This window comes from Conger conger, chromosome 13 (assembly GCF_963514075.1).
Source record: "Conger conger chromosome 13, fConCon1.1, whole genome shotgun sequence".
Lineage (NCBI taxonomy): Eukaryota > Metazoa > Chordata > Actinopteri > Anguilliformes > Congridae > Conger > Conger conger.
This window is the reverse complement of record NC_083772.1, coordinates 42,449,417-42,461,794: the sequence shown is the minus strand read 5'-3', so window position 1 is coordinate 42,461,794 and position 12,378 is coordinate 42,449,417. Positions and strand designations below refer to the sequence as shown.

Below are 12,378 nucleotides of genomic sequence, written 5' to 3'. Positions count from 1 at the left end.
GGGGGAGAAATTCATATTCAGCAGTGAAATTCATACCAATACTACAAAAATAATGTAACAGAAATGTAATTTTATCATTCAAATTCATGAACTAAATAAAATGTAAGATCTTATATTCTTTCAGAAACATTCATTCTTTCTCACAATGTTAAAAACAGAAGCAGCAATTCTAAGGATTTTTCATGACCTGAATTTGGAACATGAAGAATTGATTAATTCCATTAATTTTGCCTCTTTTTTCTGTGAATTTCTTTGATTATAGTTAGAATAGCACTGACTGGAGTTTTGCTTTATTTCTGCGATGTTTGCTGTGGAATGATGATTTTTTAGGTACAGAACATAACATTGCATTGAATGGAAAACGTTTTTTTAATCCGCTTCAACATAACCATTTCTTTTTTGATTGGGATTTTACTAAAATGTGATTGACTCTATTTAACTCAAACTGTGCAGTTGTGCATTAAATTAATTGATTAAATAAAAATCTTACAATCAGTGGCATGCTCTAAGATGGATGGTAATGTTCTCAGACATGTAAAGATAAAATGATTGCTAATCACTGAAATATAAGGGCTGCACACACACAATGTGGGAGTGTGCCTTCTACTAAAAGCACATGCTCCATGCACTCAGTTGTTTTTGACTTCAGTTCTTTACATATTCCTGCAAGCACACCTTTTGAGATATCGGTGTGCTGGTGTGTTTTAGATGTTGTTGCTTGGTTGTCCAGAAAACCTCCAGTCCGAGAGGGGTGTATGCAGGATTAACTCCAGTCCTGGAGGGTCGGTGTGTGTGTTCCATGTTGGATACACATCCTTACTCCTGCTCTTACCACTATGTAAAATCAATCATCAGTCATATTACCACCAGCTCAAACGTGTGTGTCAAAAAAGGTTGAAAATCCCTGCAACAAAAGATGGTGATGCAATATTACATCCAATGATAATGTGGTAAAATTGATCCTGTTCCAAAAATTGGTGTCAATCGATTTATTTTTTAATCTTTTTTTAAATTGGAGATCGTTATCATACAAAAAATACAGAGTACGAATGCGCAGGTCCAATACAAAGCACAAATGCGTGTTCCAAAATGTTGTTTTTTTCCCCTTCAGAGTGCTGACTTGAACATAAAATGATGGTGTTTTAGCTGTTAGGACTGCTGGATTCAGAAATATAACATATTTTACATAGTTCTCATTTCCTCAACAAAGTCGACAATGATGAACTGGAAATTAAGTCAAGTCAGTTCTCTCTAACAGCTCTGTTCACTCCCCTCAGCCCCCTATTTTCTCCCTGAATGGGAATCAGCAAGTTTGGAGCCACGACTTCACACAGTTCCTTTATCTATAAGCCCTTCTACACACTGACCTGCAGGTGGCATTATATTACTGTGTATCGTTCAATAATTAGAATAATTATTTGAACTAGGGTTTCTATCACTTTCATAATAATTTTACAGTGATAGACTTCTGCTACCTTATTTACATGTAAAAAAATGTACTGCTTATTTTTGTTTTTTTATTTTAAACATGATGCTATTATGTAACAATTGTGAACGCAATGTAGGATTAACTGCAGTTCAGGAGGGCCGGTGTGTATACAGGATTATTTTACCTAGTTTACACCACCAGTTACCAAGGCTCATCTTTCTCAGCAGCTAATTTGCCCTACGAACCAGATCCAGTGTGTGGTAGTGTGGTAATGGGTTGAGGTGCAGTGTGTGGTAGTGGGTTGAGGTGTAGTGTGTGGTGGTGGGTTGAGGTGCAGTGTGTGGTTGTGGGTTGAGGTTGTCGTGAGCCACGGACCCCTTGCCGAGCTCAGACCTCACGTTCCCACGAGCAGTACCTCACCATGAGGTGTCTGGGGGACGAACTCAAGTACTCCGAACGTCCTGGAGCCCTGGAGCCCTGGAGGCCCCCCTACTGAACTTCCAGCCCCGTCTCGAAGTGAAGGGTGTGATGCAAATCTGATATTCGATGTCCTGTATTCAATGTATTCCTCTAAAGAATCTTTATCACATATGATTATAGTAAGATATACTTTATTATAATCAATCAAAAGAATAGAGTTATACAGATTACAGTGTAAATATCATCTTTCAGTTTGCTGATCACATGCAAGTTACATATACCCCTTTAGCTCTTTCTAATTTACCTTTCCACCATGATGTTTAAAAGTCAAGGTACACCCCTCAAATACCCATCCTCTTTGGCCTTAGCCTTATCCTATAGCTCCCCCTTCTGGACGTTTAAAAGAAACTATTCCTAGAATATTATATTTATCGAACTATAATAACTTCTCTACATTTTTCTACCTTATATAGTACCTTAATGAGAAATAAAAGACATTAAAATAAAAGGAAACTTATAATGCATTACTTCTATGTATTACTTTTCCTACTTCTACAAGTAATATAGATTATAATTACCACTCCAGCTTGATTATAGTTGTTCTGCGTGGCTCTTTCTTCAACAGCTCGTAGATATCTTGTGAGGCAAAATTCTAAGATGCTATCCTAAGGTCTAAAAGCTTATTCCTTATATATCTTTTTTGCATACAAAAGTATACCTTTTTGATAAGAAATGTCCCCAATATTTCAAGCGGGAAGACATTTATCTCTTATGTAACTTGTTTTTTAATGACCATATTCATCACTTCTGTTTTTCCCACTGTCATTTTCTCATACCTCAAAAGAAATTTCCCCAATACTTTATCTCATATTTTTTTAAGGAACCTATTCATCACTGGTGTCTGTTTCAATTTCATAGTCTCTCCTTGACTTCCTCCACACCTTGATCTCATGCAAGCCAGAAGTTAGTGCCTGCCACCATCTCAATACACTCTTCAAGTGCCCCTTTTTGTGGCGCCTTAAGGGATCTACAAAGGACATCCAGCTAATAGCTGAGTGTAATTCATCATTTAACTCCTCCACTGTCAGTCCTTTGAATCTATCCGATAAATTATTTGTGCTATAATCAGGAAGGCCCTTGAAGCCTCTTAATCTTCTTTCGGTATTGACATCCCTTCCGTTTTCCATATTTTTTTTTCTTTAGCCAGGCATTGTGCCCCTCCCCTGTAGGGTTGGGGTATTCTCAGTCAGAACTTTAACCTTGCTCCTTAAAACCCTAAATCTAAGTCCCCCGACTTCAGACTCCTCTACTGACAAGTATGGCTGCTCCTTATCTCTGAACCACATATTTTTCCTCTTACGGGCGTTCTTGCTACCACCTCGATGGCGTGTGCGAGGGGTTAACAATGCATTCCTTCCTAACCCATCCCCCGTCAATCTCTCATCAGGGGGGCCTAGGGCCGGGTCCTCGACAAGGTGTAATGTGTGGTAGTGGGTTGAGGTACAGTGTGTGGTAGTGGGTTGGCGTGCAGTGTGTGGTAGTGGGTTGAGGTGCAGTATGTGGTGGTGGGTTGAGGTGCAGTGTGTGGTAGTGGGTTGAGGTGCAGTGTGTGGTAGTGGGTTGAGGTGCAGTGTGTAGTAGTGGGTTGAGGTGCAGTGTGTGGTAGTGGGTTGAGGTGCAGTGTGTGGTAGTGGGTTGAGGTGCAGTGTGTAGTAGTGGGTTGAGGTGCAGTGTGTGGTAGTGGGTTGAGGTGCAGTGTGTGGTAGTCTGTGCATCTCGGAACCGTTTTTATTTATAATTGTGATAAAGACTCAGCTTACTTCATCCCTGTGTCCTGGTTGTTTGTGGGGGCTTGATTCTGGTCCCTGTGGAGGGGGGTAGTAGGGGAAGCTAGCGTGACTCCTGACCCCCCGACATACAGTACTGTGCAGAAGTCTTAGGCACCCTAGACTTTATTATATATATATATATATACGCAGTGGGAGCAATAATTATTTGATCCCTTGCTGATTTTGTAGGTTTGCCCACTTACAAAGAATGGAACTGTGTAGAATTTTAATCATAGGTACATTTTAACATTGAGAGACAGAATATCACAAAATAATCCACAATAACAACATCATATACATTTTATAAATTTAATATCATATTTTCACATGAAATAAATAGAACAATAGTACTTAATACTTGCTGGAGAAACCTTTGTTGGCAAGCACAGAGGTCAGATGTTTGTTGTAGTTTTTCACCAGGTTTGCACAGATCTTGGGAGGGATTTTGGTCCACTCCTCTTTGCAGATCCTCTCCAAATCCTTAAGGTTCTGAGGCTGTCGCTTGGCAACTCGAAGCTTCAGCTCCCTCCAAAGATTTTGATGGGATTTAGGTCTGGAGACTGGCTAGGCCACTCCAGGACCGTACTATGCTTCTTTTTGAGTCACTCCTTTTTTGCCTTGGCTGTATGTTTTGGGTCATTGTCATGTCATGTCATGTTGGAAGACCCATCCACGACCCATTTTCAGTGCTCTAACTGAGAGAAGGAGGTTGTCGCCCCAAATTTCCTGGTCCATGACCCCATTCATCCTCCCCTCGATACGGTGAAGTCGTCCTTAGCTGAGAAACAGCCCCAAAGCATAAGGTTCCACCTCCATGCTTCACAGTGGGGATGGTGTTCTTGGGGTTGTACTCAGCATTTCTCTTCCTCCAAACACAGCGAGTCGAGTTGATGCCAAATAGCTCTATTTTGGTCTCATCTGACCACAGCACCTTCTCCCAAGCCTCCTCTGGATCATCCAGGTGTTCTTTGGCAAACTTCAGATGGGCCTGTGCCTTCTTCAGCAGAGGAACCTTGCACGCGCAGCAGGATTTTAATCCTTCACGGTGTCATGTGTTACTGATGGTTATCTTGGTGACTGTGGTCCCAACTGCCTTCAGGTCATTAACAAGCTCCTCCTGTGTAGTACTGGGCTGATCCGTGACCTTTCTCATGATCATTGATATCCCACGAGGCAAGATCTTGCGTGGAGCCCCAGGCCGAGGGAGATTGGCGGTGACTTTGTGTTTCTTCCATTTTCTAATAATTGCTCCAACAGTTGTTAACTTCTCACCAAACTGCTTGCTTATTTTCTTGTAGCCCATCCCAGCCTTGTGCAGGTCTACAATTTTGTCCCTGATGTCCTTCGACAGCTCCTTTGTCTTGGCCATGGTGGAAACGTTGGAATCTGATTGATTGTGTGGACAGGTGTCTTTTATACAGCTACATAATGATGTAACAAGTTGACACAGGTGTTTTGGGTAATGAGTTGAGATTAGGAGTGCTTCTTAATGGAAAACTAACTGGTCTGAGGGAACCTGAATTATTGCTGATTGGTAGGGGATCAAATACTTATTTCAGGCAAAAATACAATAATAAATTTATTAAATTTATATGATGTTGTTATTGTTGATTATTTTGTGATATTCTGTCTCTCAATGTTAAAATGTACCTATGATTAAAATTCTACACAGTTCCATTCTTTGTAAGTGGGCAAACCTACAAAATCAGCAAGGGATCAAATAATTATTGCTCCGACTGTATATATATATATATATACATTTTATTACAATATTCATTTTCCAAAAGATTTAATTTTACAGAGACATTTTTGTATTTAATTTTTAAAAAGTAGCATTTTACTGTAAGCAATTTACTACTTTTTACATTAAAACTTGATCATGGCTGTCGGAGATCTGAAACAAGGTCAGGACCAAAGTCTCCAGATGAACTGGAGAAAATCCAGTTCCAGAAACAGATACGGGCCACCTGCATCAGATGAAATGCTGAACAACATTTCATGGACTATGACTTGATAATAATTAGAATGATTATTTGAACTATGGTTTCTATCACTTTCATAATAATTTTACAGTGATAGACTTCTGCTAACTTACTTACATGTCAAACAATTTACTGCTATTATTTAACAACTGTGAGCACAATGCAGGTCTGGAGGGCCGGTTCTGCAGGATTTCTTTACCTCGTAACACGACCAGTTAGCCAGGCTCAACTTGCTCAACACCTAATTCGCCCTCTGCCCTTATGAATTCACTCATAAATTAGACCACAATAAAATGCAACAAAACAAAAACATTTATCATTCATGGACTATGACTTGAAAAATACCCATATAACTCAGCTGTGGATACATTGCTCTGTAAGTGACCAAACACTCATCACCCTGTCACATGCAGGCCTGTGTTTGTGTGATATTTATGAGTAAATCTCTACTCTGCTCTTGCTCTTCAGCCTGGCCTCCGTCCAGCTCCACACCTGCTGCAACTATGAAGTTACTCCCACTCTCTCTGTTACACAATTTAGGAGAAACAAAACTAAAGTGTCAGTCAGTGTGAGCAGTGAAATGGCTGAAGGTGGAATTTTACTGGATCATGACCAGTTCAGCTGTGTGATCTGTCTGGATGTTGTTGCAGGTGGATACACATCCTTACTCCTGCTCTTATCACTATGTAAAATCAATCATCAGTTATATTACCACCAGCTCAAACGTGCGTTTCAAAAAAGGTTGAAAATCCCTGCGACAAAAGATGGTGATGCAATCTTACATTCAATGATAATATGGTAAAATTGATCCTGTTCCAATAATTGATGTCAATCGATTAATTTATCCTAAAACATTCTCTTTTTTAATCTTTTTTTATTCAAGATCGTTATCATACAAAGTAGGAATGCGCTGGTCCAATACAAAGTACAAATGCGGGTTCCAAAATGTTTTCGTTTTTGAACATAAAATGATGGTGTTTTAGCTGTTAGGACTGCTGGATTCAGGAATATAACATATTTTACATAGTTCTCAGTTCCTCAACAAAGTCTACAATGATAAAGTAGGAAATTAAGCAAAGTCAGCTCTCTGTGACAGCTCTGTTCACACCCCTCAGCCCCCTATTTTCTCCCTGAATGGGAATCAACATATTTGGAGCCGCGACTTCACACAGTTGCTTTATCTATAAGCCCTTCTACACACTGACCTGCAGGTGGCATTATATTACTGTGTATCGTTCAATAATTAGAATAATTATTTAAACTAGGATTTCAATCACTTTCATAATTATTTTACAGTGATAGACTTCTGCTAACTTACTTACATGTCAAACAATTTACTGCTGCTATTATTTAACAATTGTGAGCACAATGTAGGATGAACTGCAGGTCTGGAGGGCCAGTGTGTATGCAGGATTTTTTTACCAAGTAACACGACCAGTTAGCCAGGCTCAACTTGCTCAACAGCTAATTCGCTTATGAATTCACTCGTGAATTAGACCACAATAAAATGCTACTAAACAAAAACATTTATCAGCTGCTGTTTATATCATGAAAGGTGGCTATAAATGGCAGGCAGCTGGCGAGCCCCGCTGGGCAAACACAAGCGTGAGTGTGTCCTGTTCTGCCCAGTCCACACTGGGGTAATTGGTGCTGTGCCTTCTCCTCTCCATAGTGCGGCCCTGTTCCCCTGATCGGAGGATACAGAACCCCACAGCATTCAACCACAGCGGTTCCAGACGGCAGGAAAGAGGAGCATTCCCTGCCTGGGGTTTCTTTCTGTTTAGTTTTTCATTTTGGGATTTTTGTATTTAATTTTATAACATATTACTTGAAGCAATTTACTAGTTTTTCAGCTGTGGTTACATTGCTTGGTAAGTGACCAAACACTCATCACCCTGTCGCATGCAGGCCTGTGTTTGTGTGATATTTATGAGTAAATCTCTACTCTGCTCTTGCTCTTCAGCCTGGCCTCCGTCCAGCTCCACACCTGCTGCAACTATGAAGTTACTCCCACTCTCTCTGTTACTCAATTTAGGAGAAACAAAACTAAAGTGTCAGTCAGTGTGAGCAGTGAAATGGCTGAAGGTGGAATTTTACTGGATCATGACGAGTTCATCTGTGTGATCTGTCTGGATTTGCTGAAAGATCCAGTGACTATTCCCTGTGGACACAGTTACTGTAGGGGCTGTATTCAGGACTACTGGAATCAAGATGATCATACTGGTGTCTACAGCTGTCCCCAGTGCAGAACGACCTTCACTCCAAGGCCTGTTCTGGGCAGAAACACTATGCTGGCTGATGTCGTGGAGAAACTGAAGAAGACAGGTCTCCAAGCTGCTCCTTCTGCTCTCTGTTATGCTGGACCTGGAGACGTGGCGTGTGATGTCTGCACTGGGAGAAAGCGCAAAGCCGTCAAGTCCTGTCTGGTTTGTTTGGCATCTTACTGTGAAACTCACCTCAAACTTCACAATGAGCTCAACCCAGGAAACACACATAATATCATCAATGCTACTGGACATCTGCAGGACAATATGTGCCCTCAACATAAAAAACAGTTGGAGGTTTACTGTCGTACCGATCAGCAGTGCATCTGTTTGCTGTGTGTGATCAATGAACACAGAGGCCATGATAGTGTCTCAGCTGCAGTAGAATGGACTGAGAAACAGGTAAGGACTGGATCTCTTACGGCAGCCCTGGATACTGGATATAATGGGAGAGGTACTAAGTTTATTGGGAACAGTGGGATTGTTGTCTTTTAAAAAGTTACTTAATTAACATGTATATTATGTAACAAAAACCAAGTGCACTATATTACCTGCAAGTTCTGTTTCATAAGATTTATTTGGTAAAATCTAACATACAGCACAGTTACAGTGCAGTCGGCAAGTATCTGGACACTCATACAATTCATATTTTAGTAGGTGTAACTGATTTGAATCTAGTTGTACATTTTGATAGAGGTTGATTGAAAAGGGTTGCTCTGCCTAGCAATTAATTAGGTGGTTGAATTGATATTTGATACCTTTGTAAATAATTATCACATTAAATCCACTAAATGAATTTTACATTCATAGTGAAATCTTTTAACTGTTCATGCATTTGTGTTCAGTATTCAGAGTGCTGAAGTTAAACATTAAACAAAGGTATTTTGGCTGCTAGAACTACTGGATTGAGGAATCTTACATATTTCACATTGTTCTCATTTCCTCAACAAAGTCGACAATGATAAAGTCGGAAATTAAGGCAACTCAGCTCTATGTGACAGCTCTGTTCACACCCCTCAGCCCCCTATTTTCTCCTTGAATGGGAATCAACATGTTTGGAGCCGCGACTTCACACAGTTCCTTTATCTATAAGCCCTTCTACACACTGACCTGCAGGTGGCATTATATTACTGCATATCATTCAAGATCGCATAAATATTGAAACTATGCTTTCAATCACTTTCATTATTATTTTACAGTGAAAAACTTCTTCTACCTTACTTTCATGTCAAACTATTTAGTGCCTATTTTTTGTTTTTTGTTTTAAACATGATGCCATTATTTAACAGTTGTGAACGCAATATACAATGATGTGAGAAATCAATCTATCCACAGAAGCAGCTGGGGGCGACACAGAATAAATCCCAGCAGAGACTCCAGGAGAGAGAGAAGGAGCTGCAGGATCTGAGACAGGCTGTGCAGTCACTCAAGGTGGGTACTGACCAGAGGAGAAGACAAAAGCTGGCTGCTGGAAGAGCCATTTCAGGGCTCAGTCAGGGCTCTCCTCCAGTCAGCCAGTGAGGAGCCCAGTGTTGGGCCACTTTCCAGCCCTGTGGGGCTCAATCCCACAGAGCCACACTGTGGGAAACAGGCTGTCTGGGGTATCAGTAAGCGCTGAGTGATAGGCCTAATTAAAATGTACAGCCCTCCTCTCTCTGTGTCTCCTAACAGTGCTCTGCACAGACAGCAGTGGAGGACAGTGAGAGGATCTTTACTGAGATGATCCGCTCCATTGAGAGAAGGTGCTCTGAGGTGAAAGAGCTGATCAGAGATCAGGAGAAGGCTGAAGTGAGTCGGGCTGAAGGACTCCTGGAGCGACTGGAGCAGGAGATTGCTGAGCTGAGGAGGAGAGACGCTGAGCTGGTGCAGCTTTCACACAAAGAGGATCACATCCATTTCCTCCAGGTACCATCACTGGCTCTCTGACAGTCTGCACTGTGTACACTGTACATACATGGTGATGTGTGTTCCTACTTTACGAAGATCTGTTCCAGGCATCAACAGAGGAATCTGTATGAACTCTGTTCTCTGTCTGTATGTCTGTCTGTCTGTATGTCTATTCCACAGAGCTGTCAGTCTCTCTGTGTCCCTCCTGAACCTGGAGACTTACCCAGCATCTTTGTCATTCCACACGTCTCTTTTGAGGCTGTGAGGAAATCTGTCTCTGGACTGAAAGATCGACTTGAGGACATCTGCAAGGTGGAACTGGCCAACATTTCTGAATCAGGTTAGTAAACATTTTAAGGAGCAAAATATTTGATTCCAGTTTGTATTCCACGCAAAAGCATTTGTCAGTTACGCTGTTAGCACTCCATAATATTTGAAATCCATCTCAGTCCATTATCCTCCATCCTCTTCATCATTCTTCATTTCTGTGCTTTTCTCCCACTCTGTCTATGCAGTGAAAGAAGCCCATACTGTAGAGCCCAGTACCAGAGAGGATTTCTTACAGTGTGAGTGCTCACTCTCAGCTGAGACACACACATACACACACACACACATACGCTCACACATGCACATATGAACACACTCACACACACACTCACACACACACTCACGCACACACACATACACACACACACATACGCTAACACATGCACATATGAACACACACACACATACTCACACACACACGGACATATGAACACACACACACACGTGCACATGCATACTCACATACACACACACACAAGCTCACGTGCAAAAATACACACACACGCACATGCATGCATGCACATGCTCACACACGCACATATGAACACACATACACTCACACAAGCACATATGAACACACACACACACATATTCACATACACACACACACACACATGCTCATGCAAGCACACACTCACACAGACACACATGTACATGCACACATTCTCTTTAGAAAGGAAGATTGTATTTTCATGTAACTCTAAAATATTAATACTAAAATAGACAATTACAAAAATTACAAAAATATTGTTGAGGTCTCCTACTCAATCATTTTGTGTCTGTTTCTGTGGAAACATTCAAAAATACGCATGCAAACGAATGTTTGTAAAAATTTAAATCACATCGTACAGTGTTGTATGAATGAATGAATTACGAATTACACCCAGACATTAGATGGACTTGTCCTCATATTAAATCTTCACCTTCCCCTCCATCAGATTCCTGTCAGCTCACACTGGACCCTGACACAGCGAATAAATGCCTCATTCTGCATGGAAGCAACGTGTCCAATTATAATTTGAACCAGTCATATCCTGATCATCCAGAGAGATTTGAGGGAAAAGCCCAAGTGTTGTGCAGAGAGGGTGTGTCTGGATGCTGTTACTGGGAGGCTGAGTGGAGTGGGGGTGGGGTTTTTATAGCAGTGTCATATAAACAGATCAGCAGGAAAGGAAAGGGTGCGAACTGTGAACTGGGAGGTAATGACAAGTCCTGGAGACTGGCCTGCTCTCCCTTCAGATGCTCTTTCAGGCACAATAACAAGGTCATTCAAATCCCTGTTCCACCCTCCTCCAGAATTGGAGTGTACCTGCATCACAGGGCAGGAACTCTGTCCTTCTACAGTGTCTCTGACACCATGACCCTCCTGCACAGAGTCCAGACCACATTCACTCAGCCTCTCTATCCTGGGTTTTGGTTTTCTCCTCGATCCTCTGTAAAACTGTGTGATCTGGCATGAGGGGGAGAAATTCATATTCAGCAGTCATCAAATCAAAAAGGGAAATTCATACCAATACCATAAAAATAATGTAACAGAAATGTAATTTTATCATTGAAATTCATGAACTAAATAAAATGTTATATCAAATCTTATATTCTTTCAGAAACATTCATTCTTTATCACAATGTTAAAAACAGAAGCAGACATTCTTCAGAGTTTTCATGACCTGAATTTGTAACATGAAGAATTGATTAATTCCATTCATTTTGCCTTTTTCTTTTTTGTTTGCATTTCTTTGTTATTAGTTAGAATAGCACTGACTGGAGTTTTGCTTTATTTATTTGATGTTTGCTGTGGAATGATGAATTGTTGGGTACACAACATAACATTGCATTGAATTGAAAACTGTTTTTTAATCCGCTTACACATAACCATTTCTTTTTTGATCAGGATTGTACAAAAATGTGATTGACTGTGCATTACATTCATTTCTGAAATAAAAGTCTTACAATCACTGCCATGCTCTAAGATGGATGGTTATGTTCTCAGACATGTGAAGATAAAATGATTGATAATCACTGAAATATTAAGGCAACATGAGCAACACACACACAATGTGGGAGTGTGCCTTCTACTAAAAGCACATGCTCCATGCACTCAGTTGTATTTGACTTCATGTCCTTTAAATATTCCTGCAAGCACACCTTTTGAGATATCGGTGGTGTGCTGGTGGGTTTTAGATGTTGTTGCTTGGTTGTCCAGAAAACCTCCAGTCCTAGAGGGCGGGTGTGTATGCAGG

General features: G+C 40.8%; 1 protein-coding gene across 1 annotated transcript; it reads left to right on the top strand.

Annotated features, from left to right (window-relative positions):
- The first annotated feature begins 7,735 nt into the window (after window positions 1-7,735).
- On the top strand, window positions 7,736-12,096 carry LOC133108390 (tripartite motif-containing protein 16-like). The gene is made up of 6 exons (XM_061217899.1): window positions 7,736-8,326; window positions 9,260-9,355; window positions 9,596-9,829; window positions 9,992-10,151; window positions 10,327-10,377; window positions 11,077-12,096. The coding sequence occupies exons 1-6, from the start codon at window positions 7,736-7,738 to the stop codon at window positions 11,595-11,597; spliced, it is 1,653 nt and encodes a 550-aa protein (XP_061073883.1). The 3' UTR covers window positions 11,598-12,096.
- Window positions 12,097-12,378: the final 282 nt, after the last annotated feature.